Here is a 20,974-nt window from a genome sequence, read left to right on the forward strand (position 1 = left end):
AACCCCACCTGTTTTCTTCACTATAAGCATTTAAGTATGATGCCTCATACTTTAATTATTGCAGGAAGCAAAGTTTTTGGCAAAACAATGTCAAGAACAACACGTGTTCCTGTGGAAAACAGCAAATCCCTTGGCTTTTTCTGTCTGATATATTAAGAAAAACAAAGTTCTATAAAGAAAAGCCCTTTGATAAATTTAAAAATACTTTTTTTCATCTATATGGAGTTCGGAGACTTTTCCCCTACCACAGCTTTCTGTTTGCCTTTCCTTTTACCCACGCTGCCTGGTAGAAGCCAGGATCATTTGGCTTTCTACCCATCTACTCAGCCAGCCAGGCAGGAACAAGAGCCAAGGGGAGACTACACATACCTCATCTAAAGATGTAGTAAGAGTAACAGCACAGGAGAACCACAAGCAAAGGCAACACAATCCTGCAGTTCTCTTTTTCCACAACTTCCACAATTCCCAATGCAGTTCCCCATGCAGTTCTGCTTTGCTGAAAAGCAGTGAATTACTCAGTGCAACTCCTTGACTTAAGAGGGAAAAAGCTCCAAACCACATCCACAGCAATTGTAACTTCCAGTGTACTGCTGAGTACAATCTGTATTTATTCAAGAACATCAACGTGTCATTATTTCCTAAGCAAACTCTGCTGGCCTTCTGCAGTCACCTGTGTCAAAAGCAAATAGACAAAGCATCATTCCAAACCCCAGAAATGTAATCAAAGTTCATAACACAACAGCTCAAGTGCTACTCACATACAGTTATTCTTCTGAAGCATTAGATAAAGCTTCACAGACAGCAAGAACATCTCAAAGAGATCCTTAATACTTGTTCTTTTGCATAGAGCAGACCTAATTCCTGCACTCAATATACTAACAGTTTGGCAACATGTATGTAATAATTCTATTCTACTTTTTCTTCTATTTGTTGAATCTCAGCCTGTATAACTAAATAGCTTCCATATAATCTGCTAATACCCTCTGTACCTTCTCCTGCTTGACCTAACCTTTGAAAGACAGATTTAGAACTCCCTAAAACATCTTTCACATCCTACCTGCAGTTCACTACATCAGCATGGAAATAAGGGGGGGATATATACAGCCCATACCTACTTACTTTCCTGCAAAGCCAGGCCACATGACACCTGAAGATACAACTAGCAGCAAACACATCAAGATCCTGCTGTAAGATAGCAGTTTTAAATAGTGTATATATATATACACATATATATAAATATATATGTATGACAGTTTAACATGCTATTTAAATGTGGGTCTTGCATCTACGCAATGTATAATTATATGATTATCAAGCAAGGCACTGCAGCTTTTGACAATGAAAATAATCTATTGCTTTCATTGTCATTAATCTGATACAACTATCCATCTGTATAAATATTATCATATTTATGCAGTTGGGTGACTATTTTCAATTTAATGTTAAATGAAACAAGAGGTCCCTAAATTAATAAATATTGTTGTGTAAGAACACACTTAAGGGACCAGCAGTTTCCTCCCTCATTCAGTAATGTGTTTCTTTCATTTGTTCCCAAGTACTAAGGCACAGGCACATAGAGGATCATCACACTGCCATTAATGAAGACTGCACCATGTCATTTGAATAGCTGCTCAGAGGAGGACATTTTGTACTGAATAACACCTCAACGCTATCAAAAATAAACCAAGGGTAAGTATGATTTTAGGAGAGTCATCTTTTTAGCCAAATTACAGTTTTACACATCAGTGCTGGTACAGGTAACAGTCAGCCTTCATGGGAACAGGCACAGCACTGCTGAAACTACAAAAATGACATCAGCTTTGGATACACAGGCAGGGCTCACAGCAGCCACAACTGGGTTGGAGGTGTGAGAAGGGAACCCATGATCCCAGAGCCTTCCCCTTTTTGGGGATTCTGTCAACGTTACCTACAATGTGATCTACATAAGCTCTTTTGAAATGCCCAAAGCAGTTTTCCAAACCAAGATTTAATTAACGCTTACCTATCAATATGCTCTGAACTGTAGGTGTGCATCAGCTCCCTGAAGCACATGATTTCTTCCAGTGCCAAGTTTAATGAAGAACATTTCACCCTTTAAAAGACAGTCCTCAGATGAGCAAATGCTGACATTGTACATACAAGGAAGATGCAGAAAAGCTTACGGAAGTCAATAGAACCACTTTGGCATATCAGGTTAGAGCAGTTCAGAAATGACCATAATCCGGGCCTAAAGACTCAAGGCTGCACAACTGGAAAAAGCACACTCAGCACATTAAGACTGCAACCAAACAGATCTACTGAGCTCTTTTTCTGTTTCTTTTCACACTTCAGACTACCGTGCACTGTGCCCTGCCTGATGGATTGTTCTGATCACGCTTACATGCACATCTCTAAGCTTTTAAGCAGCTCTATAGTGGTGAAGGAACATAGTGAAAGCCATCTGGGTCTTCCACTGAAAATCTTTTTTAGATCCTTACATATTGCTAGAGCTGACCTCTTTGCCATATTGCTGAATCTGTCCAATTTTGTTTGAACCATCAGTCAAATCCAATCAGATTAAAGCAGAAGTACAGGATCTTGCATTTTGAAGAGAGAAAGCTGACAAAGACTCTTAAGAGTACATACAGTTGTGGCAACAAATTATTAAAAGTAGTACTTAGCTGTTTAATAGCGAAACTGAGAATCCAAGTAATTGCATCACCTCATTTTTGCCTGCAGATAGTACACAGAGTTTATAAGAGGCAACAAGAGAATGTCTGCCCCATAAAAGTGACAAAAACGACAAAAAAAGTGACAAGCACTGTCACTTGTTTCTCCATAGTTGTTAAGACTTTTATTGTTCTAGCATAATTGCTTTTTCAGCAGCAATAATAACTAATAATCAAAGGAGTCCTAGGAATGGCTTTTAGAAATTAAGATTAATTGGTTAAAAGTAGACAGAAAGTTTTCTTTTCTCCTTTTTAAATAGGAAAGCTCAGATTCAGAGTATTTCAGCTAACACAAAGTTCTCGCAGACGGCACAACAGCAGTGGTTAAAGAAGTTAGTAATGAAAGACTCCTGCTGTCCAGTATGCAGAAGAGTCCTGCTGTACAGAAAGCTTCAGTAGAGAAATAGAAGGTATATAAAGAGACTCACATTTCTACAGTACCAACTGCCAGGATTACCAAACCAGCCCCAGTCATACTTCTCCACTGTCAGGCATTACAGCAGACTTGCAGTAAGCACCATGAAGTTTGAGACACCAAAAGCCCAGCACAGCTCAGAGGTACCATGGAAATAAAGTCCTAAGAGCCCACTGTGAGCCAGGCAGCATTAGTGCTACCACAACGGCACCTATAGCACAACAGGAGGATGCTGCAACACATCTGGTTTTTATCTGATAGCAGGATAAGGGGGTCAGGATATCAACTCTGTATCTGCAACTGACAAAAAAAGCTGCATAGGCAGAAAGAAAACCCTTCGGTTGGTACATTTATCACCCACAAGTAGTGATATATGACTGGCCATTGCCTACATCGTTTCCTACCATCTCAAGTTTGGAAACACTGGAGCTCTGGTTGCTCTTATTATCTAGTTCTTCTTTGTTACATCTCCATTTTCTGGAAGCAGGGATGCAGTTAGAAAACAGTGCAAACTCATCAAAAAGCACAGCTGCAGGAGCCAACTTTAGCTAACTTGATCATGACATTCTCCTTTCTTCAGTCCTTCATTTTGCAACCTCTGCACTCTTTACTACAACTCAATCTAACCTCATTTAGATTCCTTTTTCCTCAATACACACATACACACAAATCAACAACCAGAAACTACATGCTCTCCTCTGAGCAATTTCACTGTATGTGCTCACCAGGGTGCAACTCAGCACCCCAGGGACAGCAAGAAAGGCCACAGCTGTTATCTGACTGCCTTCAAACCTGGATGGAAAGCTCCATGTCTGCTACCAGTCTTACTGAAAGCAGACAGAGCTTCTTGTAAGAGAAGCTGCAGGATTTCCTTTGTATTATGGGCAAAAAGGGATTTCTGCCTGCTTCCCCTGGAATCGATTTCTAAGGCTCAGCTCCTATTTTCACATGACACCATGTGAAGATGAAACAAAGAAAGCTTCTGCAAGCCTGTGAACTCAGTGGGAAGGTGCAAGTGTATAAAGTCAGTCACCTGCACAAACAAAAGCAGTTCATTACCTAGATCAGTATCTCCAACATGACAGCATGGTGAGTCACTTCGTTCTCGGAAGCAGCAAGATTTCAGTCCCCACAGCTGCACACACATGTACTGTTATAGCACAGCACACAAGAACACACAGCAGGCAAGCACTTGCTCACCCCAAGCAGCAGCCAGAGCCTCACTCATTGGCCTGTCTGTATTCCTGGAAGGCGAGCCAGGATATCTGCTGATGGTTTGTGTTCCTAAGCCTGCCCAGTTCCATCTCTACACGCACTCGAGCTGCAGGCTTTTGGATAACACTGCTTCTGGAAAGCAGTAGGGCAGCACAGTTGTCCTCCTGCTAACTTTCTCTCACACTGGATAACAGCCCAGACACACACAGAGGTATTCTGGTTCTTCTATCACTCTGTAACTTTTCCAGCCACGCCATGGTCTCCAGCCTCAGAAACATAATTCAGCACCTCTTTGTGGTAGACAGATAAATGTGTTGCTATGTTGCATCTTTTAATGCATGCTTATGACTCGAGCATCTGTCCTGTGGTCATTTGGAAAGCATGTTCACTTGACTGAACACAAAGCACAAGATCACAGAATGGTTTGGGTTGGAAGGAACCTTTAGGATCATCTAGTTCCAATCTCCTGCTATAGGCAGGGATGTCTCCCCCTAGAACAGATTGCTCACAGCCCCATCCAACCTACCCTTGAATGATTCCAGGGACGGGACATTCACAACTTCACTGGGCAACCTGTTCAGTGTCTCACCACCCTCACAGTAAGGAATTTCTTCCTGATACCTAGTCTAAACCTTCCCTCTTCCAGTTTAAAGCCATTTCACCTTGGATGCAGCCACTTGTCACATGGATGTTCTGGACACTGCATTAGAGAACCATTCTCTCTGACTGACATTGGTACCCCCAAGGTTTCAGCTCAGAAGTAAAACAACTGGGACTGTACCTTGACATTTTGACCACTTTCAAATATCTGGGAGTTGTTTTGAGAAATTACTTCATTTTTTTAGACAATTATTACTGTATCAGATTTTTTCTAGTCTATTGACATCTCTTTAACTTCTTACTGTTAACTTTACCTATCCAGCGGTTCAGAGTTTCATTTCCTGACCAATATCCAAGAAAAGTTTAAAGTGACAAACCTATGACAGTCCCATGTCATACCATAGGAATGCTCTCATAGGAGAAGACTACATGGCTCTGCAGAAGACTTTTTACAAGGAAAGATATTCAGACAAGTGCCACATCAGAAGCAGCACCACATGTCTCCCATGCTGAAGTATGGGAACAAGACACTTCTTAATTGAAAAGCAATAAAGTTTTTCCCAAAAGCTAACGCTCTGAGAACTTAAGAATATGCATTTATATCAAGCACCAAATGATCAGATCAATCTAATTAAGAAGAGGATAATTAGAAGACTAACAGGTTGCTAAATCACACTCAGAACACACAACTTGACGCTTGCTCTAGTTTATAAGAGAGATTAAAATAGTAACAAGATCAACGCTACTTTAATCCCTGGACAAGTTTCAAACATTAAATCGCACTCAGACCACAGCCACATTAAAAACCTCAATACTTAGCATGGCAGGAAGCTGCCATAATTGAAGTAGTTATGAGAGTAGAAAGCAAGAATCGTGGCTTTGCACTATCATCCCTTATCAGAGAACGGAACCCTTCAGGCTGTCATTTTTGAATGTCAAAGCCTGGTTCCCCAGTGAGCGTACATTACTACAGAGCTTTAAAGCCCTGCACTGGATTCCAGTTGGTGCCATTCACAATTTTTAGAAATGACTGCGTAGCAGTGACATTGCACAGCAAATCTCCACCTTTTGGTAGGCAGCAAGAGCCTTCATGCAACCTTCCCTCCAACACACTGCTCCTGCACGCTGCTCCTGTGCTACCCACAGCATTTGGTAGCAATCAGCAGCCACCACCCACCTGCTGGAAATGAGTGGACAGAAAGGAAAGGGCGCTCAGTCAAAAGTCTCAGAAGGCTCCATGTCACCAGGAGCCCATCTTGACTTGTGCCATGTCAAACAGGTGCTCATACTACGAGTCCTGCCACAGAGATTTAGACCTAAGCAGCCCTTCCCCCCTTCCCTGCCACATCCACAAGAAGCCACACTGTGGATTGACACTAGGGGTTCAATGACTATCTTGCCACATTATTATATTCTTATTTCTCACACGTCTGTTTTGAAGAGTAAGAGCTTCCTTTTCAACATTTCATTCTGATGAAAGATGAATACCCCCTTTGGTGGTACCAGCTCAGTACAACCCCCAGCTGATAGCTGACCACATCTCAGCTTCAGACCAGCATTTCCATCTCCCAAAGACAATTACAGCTACACAGCTACCCTGCAGTGTTAGAAACAAGACAGAAAACTGTCATTTCCTTTAGTAAAGCTATCACAGTGCTTCATTTAAGTCAGTTTGGTAAATGTTTAAGTGTTCTCAAGCACACCTCTTAAATGCAAGAGGTGCATTAAGATCATACAGTATGCCTGTTGCAGGCACAAAAGTTAAAAATATCTTCAAACTACACTGGTCTGGTTAGTTTAAGTCACGATATTCAGAAAGGAAGGAAACAGATTGCCTTAAAACTTGATTTTGAAAGGAAACACATTGTGAGCAATTGTAGCAAGCTAATTGTTCACAAAGGTGTTTTTTAGGCATGTGAGTAACCTCAGCCCCACTTCTTGCCCCACATTCAAAACAAGCTAAGAAAAAGCTGTTAGAAGAGTGGTATGATGCAATGGAATAATCATAGCTAAAATGCAGGAAATCTGGACCGTAGATATAGCTGGGGGCTGTCTTGTCATTTGTTCAGCCCATTGTTCTTTCATGCACAAGATGAAGATCACGATATTCTTTTCCTTGGTAAACTGCTTTGAGATCTACTGATAAGTGCAGAACAAAACTCAGGCACTACCAACAGGTGTAAGAGTTTATTCAGGTTAACATCACATCCACAGCTCTCTGCAAGCATCAGCTTCAAGACCACCAGACCCAGAGGTAGAGATCCCTCCAGGCAGCCAAACCCATACAGCCCTTCTCATTCAAAGCAAGAGTTTATTTCACCAAGATTCCCCATTAAGCAGTACTGCTTTTTCCAACTCCAATCATGCCCAGCCTCTGAAGAGCTGCAGAACTGAAGGAGCGAAGACATGGGAAATCCAGAAGGACCAAAGCTCTGAAAGCCTCAGTTTTGCTCACAGGATCCATCTGCTCTTCCACCAGGTTCTACCAACAGCCATGCTGCTAGATCCTGAAGCCAGCTGGCTGCTTTGTTCATCACCTGCCAAGCACAGCCACTCACACTGCTGAGGCACGTGAACACCAACTGCACCAATGGGTGAAAACAGGCACTGTGAGACCAAAGTGGTTAAAATTAAGATGCTCCTGGCTCCCTGGGAAACAGCATTTCTTAACAAACAGGATACAAGCACTAACCTAACTTTTCTCATTCCAGGCAGTGAAAGTCTGATCACTTTCACCTTCTATAACAAACCTTTTCCCATGAGGTTCAAGAGCTTACTGCATCATGATGGAATTCTAGGCAGCACTGCAAGATCAATCAATTAAAATTTAACAAAACTCAGGGGCAATTAAGCACTCAAAAGTGTTAAATCAGAGAACAAGGCGCCTGACTGCATCTGGTCAACACCTTGTTTCTCCAGTAACTAAGACAGCAAATACTCAAAACTTCACATTAGGGCATAACGTGCAGGGTGGGCACCTAATGTAAATTTACTGGGAAAAAAAAAAAAAAAAAAATATCTGCTAAGCACACCTCTACCAAACAAAATAGACACAAGAAACTACATTAGAAGTACAGATTTTTTTTTCAATACTGGTGAATTCTGAAGTTATTTGGCTTTGAAAGCAAAATAAAACCTATTTCTCATTCAAATATCCTACATTAATATCTTTCAAACACCCATCCTGGTATTAGAATATTCTCTTTAGTCAAGAATGTTTAAACAAACACCATCAGGCAACAAAGCTGGAATAGAATATATTGTCCAGGGAACTGCTTCTGAGCTTCAGTGCCCACAGTACACACTTCCAGGTGGCAGCTGATAAGCATTGACTTGTCTCTAACTACAGGGCCTGTTTAATTTAGGTTACTGGAGAGCAATAAGGACAAAACAAGTCCTTCTGAGCTACATCTCTTTTAGACCACTGCTGCACTCCTTCACTCTATAGCTGGACCCAACTGCAGTAGTGTGAGCAATACAAGGAGCTCCTCAACACCACATGAAGTGCTTGAGAGGACAGAACTGAGATCCATGCTTCTGAAAGTCTGATCAATCACTTCCATGCTGTCAGGCAGTCCAGCCAACCATTTTAATCAGCAGAGTTCAACTTGCAGTGTACACTAAAAGATAGCAACTCTTTCCATCATATTACTTCTATAAATGATGTAAAGATGGGCAAAAAGCAATATTCAATTGCTGAATAGAACTTAATTTAATATGCTCAGGATGCTTTTTTGTCCTCTTAACTCCCCAAAATATTCACATGTGCTATGGTAGCAAGCTGTCAACATGAAGGATTTAGCATTACCAACTGGAGCATAGATCAAACATCAAGTTCCAATAAGAAAATTAAGAAGTTCTTAGCACCTGTACCTGGAGGAGACATTGATTCTGGTATCTTCTACTGTTTAGTTAAGACTGCAGAGCCTTTGGTCTTGGTGGTTGGAAATCTGGTTAGGGAAGAAAAACCGTTGTTGGAATGCTTTGCTTTTAGGTTTTGTTTATGGACTTAATGATATTGCAAAAACCTAAAATTCAAAATTCAAGTTAGAAAAATCTTAAAAGAGACACGAGGAAGCAAGGCAAGCTACAACGAGAGGCTACTGACTCCCATTCAGAGCACTGAAGGGGCATGGCTCTTTAGGCATCTTGCTTCTCTCCGGGCCTCCCATCTCAGTATAAGTCACGTGTCCAACAAGGAGTGAAGCACTCACATGCTTCGAAGGATCTAAACCAGTTTTCAGGGCCTACTTCACAGCATCCATATGTTCCTGCTTGATGTATTTGGCTGCCTTTAGATGAATTTTGGCTGCTCGTTTTTGTTAGGTTTTTTTTTTTTTTTTTTTTTTCCCCATGTTATCCTCCCTACTGTTACCAGTAATGTTTTCTGACCTACAAAAATCCTAAGATGGATTTTTAACATTACTAGGATTCATCCTCTGCAAAACCAAAATAAACTCAGAAACCAAGAGGGGATGTGGGTCACCAATCAATGCTGTTCTCCAGGCTTATCTGAACCTCACATAGATGTGAGCTGCATAGTGATGAATCAGTTCTGCAAGTTCCAGAAAAGCATTTTCCCCCCTGCTTCAAATTCAAGGTACAAATACACCTCTTCCAGACTCCTACAAGAAGTGTTATCAATGCAAGTTTTCACTATTCACACGAAGATAAAGAGACGCAGTGACACAAACATAGTGAGTGAGCTTTGAGGCCAAACACTTGCAAGCAGCGTCCTATTACTGATCAGATCAGATTTGACAGGCATGGAAGTGATGGAACAATTTGGGTAGCCTTGAGAAGGTACAAGAAAAAGAACTTTCAATACTGTTGCTTACCACGTGGCTCACTGCAATCCTCCAGCTGTTACTCATGGCAGGGCTTCAGTACAAGCGTGTTGTGTCAGTACAAATAACCCCTTTCTTTTTTTTCTTTAAAGGATAGGAACTTTCTCAAGACAGTATAACTTCAGGTTACAGAGGAGAAAAAAAAGTCACGACGTAACAGCCATAGTAACTCACAGCATACTACACCAAATGATGTAAAGGAAAAATAAAGGGTTAAAGAAACATTGAGTTGCTGAAGTATCCAAGTGCATAACTGCTGGCTCACCAAGAACATACAGAGGCGATGCAAATAAGCCACAAGTCGTACAGCAAAACCAACGAGCTGAACTAAGGCTACTTGTTATTCACAGGCTTCACCTAACTGTTCATCTTTCTAGGACAGCTGCTATCTTGAGGTAGGCTGCCCCATTTACAGTCAATAGATCTGCAAAAACTTTGATGCCGTGCATCCCTAAATGCTCACGTGCAGATCTCAAACCATGATCCCAGCACTTCTGTGTATCCTGCAGAATTGAAAGGACCTAAAAGACTTACAAACATACGAAATGTGCACAGACTGGTATCATCATGGCATGGGATTTCTTTTGTTTCCATGCCTGTTGTAAGAATACTTTAGTATGTAAGCTTCCCCCCTTTTTATACTTGTATAATTAATTTCCTCAGACCCAACTTACTGTTATGACCAGTGTGTATCTCACTGTCTTTTAGTCCTACTATTCAACTCCTTCTCTGCATTCACCTTTCCTTATTCTTATTTTCTTTGGTATTTTTCTGTTCTGACACTTTAAGCCCCAAAATAAGAGAACCTATTTCAAGAGAACCCGAAACAAAACAAAGAAGGGAAAGAGAGAAGGCTGAATTCATCCTCCTTGTCTGTTTAAACACACCTTTCCATTTCTCAACTGTTTACCCCCCACGTTACAGGAGATTTTTAATGTGCATTCCTAAAGGAATCAAAGGACAATACTAAAACCTCTTACATTACTTGAGGTTCACAATAAAAGGTGAAAGCCAAATTCCTAAGTTCTTGAGCAATATCACAAGCCAATGTTGGATATATGGGAATGAAAATCGTATGTCTTGTACAAAGGAAAAATATCCTTAAGAAAATGAGAAATTGCTGTAGTGAATCAGCTCACTGGGACAATCAGCATTTTATCCTCTTCTTTCCCCCAGCAGGAATTAGGGCTGGCTGTTTTAGATGACAACAAACAAAAGTTCTTCCCATTAACAGCAATGTAACAAAACACCTGAGTGAAGCTCATTCACAGTTCAAGCTACTTAGAAGCTGAGGTTTGTCTTAAACCAGATGAATCCATCTCTTCCCCCAGCATTAATTACCATGTCCTTACACATTATCTTTTGCTCTGTGTTACCCAAAGGGACACGTGACGCTTCCCAAGGCCTTGACATCATTTCACAGAGCCTGGATAGATCTGCCACCGTGGCTGAAGAGTTTAGTTGTGTTTTAACAGGAAGCTCAGCCATTTCTCCAGATTTCTCAACACAATGCTCTACCCCTTTTTCTTTACTAAGGGATATCACAGTTGTCTTTGGATAGACAACAACACTGAGGTTACAGAGTGGACTCTTCCACAGCTTCAAGCAGGATGCTGTAACACCAGTTCTCCCACAACCACCATGTAGTTCAGATGGAAACCCTTTGCCAGTATGGCTGTCATAGGTCAAGATACACTTCTTTCTGCATTGAGAAAGAAAATTCAGAACTGAGCACTGCAGCCCTACCTGACTCCCTGAATGGAGCCCACTTGCCAGATACTCAAGAAGTATATGCAGGCAAGATTTATATCAGTATCATTAGTTAAATACATTCTAAGTAATAAATACATCCTCACTATGGATGCCCCATAACACCTGTCCATGCACAGAATGTCACTGGCAGCACAAAGCCAAACCCCACACTACACTGGCTGCCATGCTCTCCCCTCTGATTACGAACCCAGTCAGCCCCAACACCTACACAGCTAGCAACAACTCTCCATCACTAGCTAACGAAATTTAATACATCTCAAAAGTGAACATTCAATTTATAGATAGCAGAACAAAAAAAAAAAAAAAAAAAAAAACTAAAACAGAATTGACTTTAATTACACACATAGTATATCCAGAATTGCCTTTAATTACACACATAGTATATCCTATGAGGCTGAAGTACCTGAACAAACACCAAGAATTATTATAATAGCCAAACTCTACATTAGAGCTGCCAGAGATTAAAGGATTTCACAATGTAATCAGAGCAATGTTCTTAAAAATACATTTTACTATAACAATACCAGAGCACAGTAGCTCAGAAAGCCATGCATGGGTCCATGTTAGATGAGGTCCTGCCCCCAGGCAAAAGGCACTGTCCCCATGCAAGAACTCAGGGCTTCAATGTGAGGATTCTCCATTCTGGCACTTTCAAACGGAATGAAGTCTGCCCACGTATTTCAGGCAGACAGCACTAACTGCTCCCCAGGCTCCTGATGATTCTCCTGCTGATGCAGAAGAAAATACCTTGGGACTCACAGTGACAGGATCACTGCCTCCAGTGAATTAGGAGCAAGCCCTTAGTGCAAAGTCATCTGTTTTGCAAGATATGACATCCAAGAAGGAATGTGAAACCCCTATGTGATGACTTCATGTGCCCATCTAGCATCAAACAGACAGAGACAGACATGAACTTCTACAGTCAGCCCTAGTCTGGTCAGTTACTGCTGTTGGTATTACAAGTCACAATTTCAACCTGAAAAAAAAAAAAAAACCTCCACAGAAATGAGTTTGGTAATGAATACAGCATGCTCTAATCACATTCGTGCATATTCTCTTACAGCATACAGTAACACTGATTTACAAGGCCGATGTGAAACGTACGGAATTCAACTGACAGACTCCCATTGACACAAAAGATTCAGAGCTCTACACTTAAAATAAACACCAAAAAGAAGCAGTAGATTAACTCACACTGACAAGCAAAAAAAAAAAAAAAATTCCACCAATCCTGAAGCCTCAGCTTACATACCAGGTTGCTCTCAAGAGCAAGCAATGCTGTATCAGGCTTCAAATGGCAGCTGTACCAGCATGGGTGCCATTGGGAAAGCTGAAGTCCCAAGTGCCATGCTGTGCACTGCCATTCTGGATAGGAAAATCACTTCCATTTCAACTGCAAGAAGAGAACGTGAGCAAAAGTGACATCATTTCACTGTTTGGCCTGCACAATGTGAGCTGTTTCCATGGAAAGGCTATCATTTGTTTCAGTAATGTTACTGCAAGGTTTCTCTCTCTGAAGAGATACTGTAATTTTCTCTTTTTACTTAGAGAAGCAAAATAAAGATATTTTCTTACTGCGTTCCCCTCCCAAGAAGCACATTTACAGCAGGAATGGCTCAAGATCGAAGCTGAGCTTAACTTACAAATAGTCTTGTTCAATTGAGGTGCTGCTGCATTTGCTCCACAAGAGCCCTCACACCTCCAGCAGCACGCAGTGTTAGTCAGCAGTTTTACTGCTCCTCTGTAATAACCTCAGCAGGAAGCAAAAAGCACACACGAAAGCCTTCTGATATTTTCTCTGCACACAGAAGTCAAAGCCTGGGGTAAAGCAAAGGAATTCTTAAAACAGAGAGTTTACAATAAATTGCTACAACACCACTTACACTGCAAATGCTAAAGTGACATGAATTTCTATAGAGGCAGCTCCACCCCAGGTATTTGTGTCAGTTAAAGACTATTAAGGGTTATGGTACAATCTAATTTCATGTATTTAACACCACTGGCATTTTCTCTTCTAAACTCAGTGTCTGTTCCAAATATCTCTGTGTTCATTAACCAGAGCATCTGAGAGTCATCACAGTTTTATCATCACCTTCATTTGGTTGAAGCCTCGAAAAACAAGATATGCAAGTTTGGCTTGATGCTTGTTAATAGAAAACACAGCTTTCAGACCTCATCTTCTGTCACTCCAAGAAACGAGAATGCACTTTTCAGAAATGCATGTAGAATACTGGGTAAGTTATTATTACATACATACATACACACACACACTTACAGAAAGCTTCTCAAGTGTTTTCAGGTTTTGTTGATAAGTCACACAAGAAAAAAAAAAAAAATGACAAGATCAAACTCCTGAGAATAGAAAGTGAGAAAAATTATGAAAGTAAACATTATCACCTCGTTCTCTGCTCCTTCAGCTGTTCCTAAGGACCAAAGATGCTCCTGACCTGCAGCAGCTTCCTGTGTGCCACACGACAGCTTAAAACATGCATGAGGCCAAAATGGTTAATGCAGTGCTGTAAAGCACTGTGCAATAACTAAAACTGATTTATAAGTCTGATATGTATCACGTTTCTGATACCACTGGAATTGATTTAACTGTAGCTGACCAACTCCATTCCCCATGTGTTCACATGCAGGGAAAGTTCTGGTTTAAATAACTGTACCTGACTGAACACATTGCTTCCCTGTGGTCACCTAGGCACTAACAAGACCACAACTCAGGGTGAGCAGGCGCTGTCAGCAACGTACAGAAGCTCCTTCCAGCAGAAATAGCCAGGCTGTTTTTATGCATGCTTTTCAGACAGGAACAGCAATTTCAGATAGACAACACAGTACTTTGCAGAACAAGATCCAGTGTGCAGAGGAATACTTTCTCCTCTCAAACATGGTTTGGAGTCAAGACCAACAGAGACAGGTCAGTCCTCTACTGAGACACCTAAATTCTGATTATTTATCATTTTATACGTTCATCGATAAGTCAGAAGATGTTAACATTCATCATTTAGGATCACAAGCACTTCATCCTCTCTTGCTGCCAGTAGGCGAGTCCCATAATAAGATCAGAAGTGACCTGCAAAATAATTGAACAGATGTGACATCACAGCCCCCACATTTTAATGAATCAGCTCTGACATAGTATATATACTACATGATTTGGAGGTAAGAACCCAAAGCAGCATCCTTTTATACTGCTCATCAGAATGACCAAGCCATGTTTTACGCACTCTCACCAACCCTTACAGCAGATGCAAAATACAGGGATGTACACAAAGTGTGCAAATCATTATTTACTTGATTATTTTTGCCACGACAACAAGCAGTGCTGTAACAATGATAACAGCCAGTGCTTTTAGCACTTCCACATTACTTGCCCTTACCCACATTAACAGCAGCTGACACAACCAAAACCCACAACTCAACCCAGATGTGAAGACCAAGTACCTCCTTGAAGTTTAAGGCAAGTCCCTCACAGCAAAGCTGTCACACATAACCACTGACTGAAGCAAGACCAAGGCCAAACCAATGTTAGAAGTAAGCCTCCCAGCTGACATCCACTCCATGCCAGCATCAAGTTACATAAACATGAAAGAGGAGACATTTGACAACTTTCTGGTGAGCCAAGTCCTCTGCAAAACTGATTATATGAAGTGCAGGACAGGCAAAACTCTGATTAAAGTCAATAAACAGACTCCTAGATGGACAGCTGCCACCTCCAGTTCCTCATGGCTTGAAGCCAAGCTACAGATCATGGCAATACACTACATAGAGGACACCAGTCATCACAGCTTTAACACAACCACTGCCTTCCTATTAGTAATAATGCTGAGCTCTCAGCATGACCATTTGGACAAAACAAATACCATCGAAAAGCCCACCATGCTGAGAGCAGAAAGCCATATATTTGTCTGTGAATGAGTTTCAAAAATAAACACTTAAAACCTGACATCATTTTTTCTGCTTTACCAGTAACTAAACTGATGAACACCAGTAAGAAAAGGGCAGCTTTGGGGTTCCATAGTTCGCTCTACTTACAGCTGAGTCAATGCACTCATTTCGAACAAGAAGAAGTGAATGATGAAAGAAACACTGTATTTAAAAGGACGTTTTATAAAATCAACTTTCCTAACGTATGCATTACACATCTTCACAAGATTGTCAAGCATTCTTCTTGCTAATCACTTTAAAATGCTTCAAAAATTAATGAGAAGTCTCTCACACTTCCCACTCTGGGGTTTGTCAGCCCTGTCAAGTATATCCATCTCACCATAAGTAATCTGGATTTGTCCCTGCAGAGCAGGTTAACTTACAGAATGCCTTCAGCAAAGATAACCATCACAGATAAATGGACAGGTGTGAGAAAGAAGCATGGTAAGTGATGAGGACAGCACCCAGCACAGAGCTCACTCCATCTCAAGCAGATCCAACAAGCATTCACTTCCACCAGTGCCAAGACAACTCCTCCCAGCTGCTTATAAGACAGAAATATGTGAATTCTATCCAAGACAATTTCTTAAGGCAAAATCCTCACTTCAGAACTTGATTTCAGATGTGTAGAGGTCCAAGAAATGGGCTTTCAAGTATACAAGATGCTGATTTCCTTTATGAAAACATCTTTAAGCACAAAGAAAATAGAGCAGTCTACAGAAATTGCACCATGTCTACAGAAAGTTACTCCAGCAGCACCAGCAGGATGTTTCAATTTTGTTGTAATCATTTGCTCTATTTCATTCATTTTAATACTGTCACAACTGCTTGTCTTTCCAAATATTGACATTGTGCCTATCTTTAGGCAATTGCAATCAGGGAGAATACACAGCTCTTAGAAGCTGTCCTGCTTGTTGGCCATCTTCATTAAGCGCAGCAATAACAACACCCACAAAAAAACCCTGAGATCATCCCTGATTTTTTTTAACTTGTTATAATTAAACACATGCAAAGTCAAGACTTTGAAAAGTTTTAGAGGGCACTGCACATTCAAGTATATTGAGCCTCACCCTATCATTTGTGTACTTTTCTAAGTCCATAAAGACAGTTATAAGAAGCCAATAAACCAATAAACATTAGATTTTATAATCCTTAAGGCTCCACACAGGCTAAGTTAGGAAGGTGGAAGAAAAACTGGAGACCTTCACCTCCACTGCAACAACTCACAAAATAGGCAGGACAAGAAACACAGACAACTGGTCCCTAAGGATGTAAATAAGCCTATTTAGGACAGTCTCTCCTTCCACAGAGCTGGATTAAGAGCAAGAACTATTGCTTTATACCCTACAAGCAAGCACCCAAGATTCACATCCCTGCTTTTTTAAACCACCCAACACCTACTGGACAGACAGAGTTATAATCTAATTCATCTGCTTGCTACCAGAATAATGTTGACACCAGACTTCTTGCCTTCCATTTCACATAAGAAAAATACTCCTTTTCCATAACCAGCCAAAACAGAACTGAAACCACCTTGCTAATTTTCACAGTGACTTTTCACTAAGTTTATTGACCCACCATTCATTCCATTGTATATACTTCTGTGGTGAGGGGACAGGTCATCTGTTACTTGTCTCCTGAGGGTACCTTCTCTGCTGCCTGCACTGAGATGCTTGAGATGCTCTGGGCTCCCTCCATAGTGTTTTTTGAGGTGCTCAGGGCTCGTGCCCCTCACTTTGTGGAGATGTTCTGTACTTCCACTGGGTGTGTGCTTTTGAAGATGATCTGGGCTGCCACCGCTGTGCTTTTGATGCTCAGGGCTACTGCCAGGCCTCTGCTTTTGAAAGTGTTCAGGGCTACCACTCAAAACATGCTTTGGGAGAGTTTCTGGACTGCTACTGCTGTGCTTTTGTTGTTCAGGTGCTTTGACAATGGTTTTCTGATGTTCTGGACTCGGTCCTTTCAGGTGATGATCAGGACTGCCCGAACTCCTGGGCTTCTGGAGATGCTCGGGGCTGATACTCCTGTGCTTCTGATGCTCGGGGCTTCCTTCACCCCGAGCTTTTTGAAGATGTTCTGGGCTCGTACTCGGATGATGTTTATGATGATCTGGACTGTCTGTGCTTCCCGTGCTAGAAGTACTGCTCCCATCACCGACATCTCTTATGTACGTGCTGGTGGCAGTTAATTGGCACAGGCTGATTTGGCTGTCAATGGAGCTCCGGCTGCCCGCTCCACCACCCTTCTCCTCATCCAACAACACACACAGTTCCTTCAGCTCCAGGTTTTCCTTAACCACTTCTTCTTGTCTCACTTCCAGTTCTTTCAGCTTCTGCAGGTACAAGGCAACCTCTTTGTGCATAATACTGGCACTGTATCTGCCCAGTCTCTGCCACTCACGGGACACCCTCTTGCCTTTCTGCCTGTCGTCATCCAGAAAGCAGCAGAGGTCTCTCAGCTCCTGGTTATCTTCTTGCAGCTTCTGATTGATATCCTTTAAAAGAAAGATAATCATGACTGAGAGGTGTCTAACAGAACCAGCGTTACATCACCACCACGATACGAGCCAGCAAACAGCACTGCCATAAAACCATCATTTAAGCACTCGAGCAAGGCAGAAATAATTGCATGTGTGGATCTGCCACACAACAACGTGCTCCAAACAAACAGAGCTGCTGCCCAACAAGTGACTATAACCTTTCAAAGGTTCAAAAGCTCAATTCTGATCAGGCAAAGAAAGCTTCGGGTGTTTAATTTATGCTCATCCTAAATATCAGGATAGCTCTGTTCCCAAATAAAGCAAAGATCATACGCTTTCTCATCAGGATCTCACTCCCTTGACAAATATTCATGTGCATGGCACTGCTAAATATAACTAAAGGATATGAGAAATTGTCATTCCACTTAATTATTAATGCTTATGCTCTCTACTCTTGAGAACATAATCACATATGAAAGTGAGCACATGTTAGAGATTTCAGATATTTGAGTTTTGATTTCATTCCAGATTTGCGTAAGGGAACCTTATCAGTCACCAGCTTACCAGCACAACCTCAACCACTCTGAAATGAACCCACAGTGTTGGGTGCCTTAACAGATTCTGCATTCCAATCCAAGCACGTGACTCCACATCCTTCCTTAGGTGAGGAAGCACCCAAAGCAAATGCACCGAAGCAGAAGTGTTCAAGCTACTACTAAAGCAGAACATGCCAAAGAAAATACTGTCATTATCTCATGTTTCTAGTGGCAATATCTTACTTTCTCTCAACTCAATATTCATTCCTTCTTCTGTGGGATATTAGAAGTGGAGATGAGTCACAACCATTAGAAGGCAAGCCTTACAGAAATGCCATTTTAGCACAGTTTCTGAAGAGCATGAAGCTTTTGCAGCCCCACTAGACGTGCATTTGTCTGATATTCCTCTCAAAGCAAACTCAAAGCAGCCTCAAGAAACCTGTGCTGGAGAGAAATACTTTAAGTGATCCCACAGCTCAGGCAGAAGCAGGAGGACCCACATACCAAGTGCAGGCATCGCTGCTGCTCAGGGCCCTACTTTTTCTCATGGACAGAGAGGCTCAGGCACCACAGCAGGGTGTCAGACCTCGTTCTCCCAAATTCCCTGTGGAAATTCCAGCTAAGACATCTGAACAAATGGTGGAAGTCACACGTCACTTAGGGAGTTAGGCACTGCAAGGGGAACTTGTCACTCCTTCCTGCACATCTTGGCCTGGCTTGTTCCTCATCTGGCAGATAATCCCACGTGATGGCACAACACGTAGCTGCATCACAAAGGTCACATCTGCTTGCACTGATGCACTGCCATTGAGAGGTCTCCCGCCCAGGACATCACATATCCTCAGAAGGGACAAACTCACACTCTGCAGAACGGGAAGGCGGAGGAGCAGCCTCCCCCTGCACACTACTTAGCTGTGTCACACAGCTACCAAAGATGCTTTTTCAACAATTCACTCGCCTGGAGCTATTCTGCAAATCGGGAACCCTCTTCCCGTATTCCCTCGTGTCATAACGCAAAGCCCACGCTGCGTTTGGGTGCCTCCTTCCCTTTAACTTCGAAAGGAATTTCTTAAGACAGTTTCATTTCTCGAAGCAATAAGACAGAAGCTGCCTTTTAGCCATCTCTAAGCTAACACCCCCGCACGTTGCACCGGGGCGATCACCTGTAAGCAACCGCACCGCCTCCCCAGCCTTCAGAAGCTCAGAAGGAAGCGCCGGGATCTTACGGCTCTCACCGGCCGAGAGTTCAACGAAGGAGGGACGCAGCGTCGCAGCCGGCAGCGGCACAGCGCTAGAAGCGGAACGGAACCGCGATACGGCTGCGGGATGCTGCCGAGCAGCCTACGGCCGAGCAGCTCGTATCAAGTCACCTTACACGGCGGCAGCGTAAAGCGGGCACAGCCTCCTGCACGCCTATCGCCGCGCTTTCCCGATGGGGACGCGTCGCTTCGCCCGGCGCAGCGAAGCCCGGCTCGCAGGTGACGAAGCTGCGCCCCCCGGCCCGCCCCGAGCGCTACCTTCAGGCCGCGGATCTCGCCGAGGTGCAGCTGGAGGCGGCGGTTCACCTCGCGGATCAGGTTGCTGTGGTCCAGCATCGCGCTCATCTTTTCGGCCTCGGCGCGGCGGAGGCTGCGGATCAGCTCCTCCTTGCTCCACTGGAGCAGCTCTTCGTCCGACACCTTGGACAAGTCCTCGGCCGGCGCCGTCCCGCAACTTTCCGCCGCCACTTTGGCCATGCTGCGGACCGGGGGAAACCGCGATGGATCCAGGCAGCGAGGAGGAGGAGGAGGAGGGAAGGGCGTGGAGGAAAACCGGCCGCGGTCCGAGGAGCAAATTTCGCCGGGGGAGGAGAAGAAGAAAAGAGAAGAAAAAAAAAAAAAAAAAAAAAAAAAAAGAAAGAAAAAAAAAAAAAAAAAAAGCCAGGAAAAAAAAAAAAAAAAAGAAGAAAAAAAAACCCAGCTCAGCTCCCGCAACAAGTCGGCGCGCACCCCATGCCCCCGGCCCGCCGCCTCTCCGCCGCGGGACGCCGGGCGCGGGGCCGCGCGGGCGCTGCCGGCGCCAGTAGCGGGCGCGGGGCCGCCGGCGGCTTTTAGCGGGCGCGCCACGTGCGGGGCGGGCGGGGAGGGGCGCGCCGGTGCGGGCCGCGCGGCTCGAGAGCGCCACCTGCTGAGCGCCGCCCGCATCGGCTGCAGCCGTCCTGCGGCCGAGCGGCTGCGGGATCAAAGGTCGGGCCGAGCCCGTCTGCTTAGAGATGCTGCGCGTAAAGCCGTCTCGCGGGCGCTTTGGGAACGACGCTCGACAACCCGTCCGTGCCGCTTAGAGAGAAAGGTGACGTGATGCAGCTCGGAGCTGGGTGAAACGCCACTACGCGGTGAGCTATTGGCTGACAGCCGCCTCCCATCTTGCCACACCTGCGCATGAAACAGCTTCTTCCCGAGGGGAGACCCCGAGTCTGTCACTCAACGGAGCACGGA

General features: G+C 43.3%; 1 protein-coding gene across 2 annotated transcripts in view; it reads right to left on the reverse strand.

Annotated features, from left to right (window-relative positions):
* The window catches only part of CCDC85A (coiled-coil domain containing 85A), a gene marked incomplete at both ends in the record, with an annotated part of 59,608 nt that extends 39,372 nt beyond the window's left edge, over positions 1 to 20,236 (reverse strand). For both annotated transcript variants that reach the window (XM_079550228.1, XM_079550227.1), the window contains 2 exons: positions 17,064 to 17,979; positions 20,018 to 20,236. In XM_079550228.1, coding sequence (XP_079406354.1) covers positions 17,064 to 17,979; positions 20,018 to 20,236 — 1,135 coding nt within the window. The remainder of the gene's footprint in view (positions 1 to 17,063; positions 17,980 to 20,017) is intronic.
* Positions 20,237 to 20,974: the final 738 nt, after the last annotated feature.

The sequence above is a fragment of the Tetrao urogallus genome (assembly GCF_951394365.1).
Source record: "Tetrao urogallus genome assembly, chromosome: 2".
Lineage (NCBI taxonomy): Eukaryota > Metazoa > Chordata > Aves > Galliformes > Phasianidae > Tetrao > Tetrao urogallus.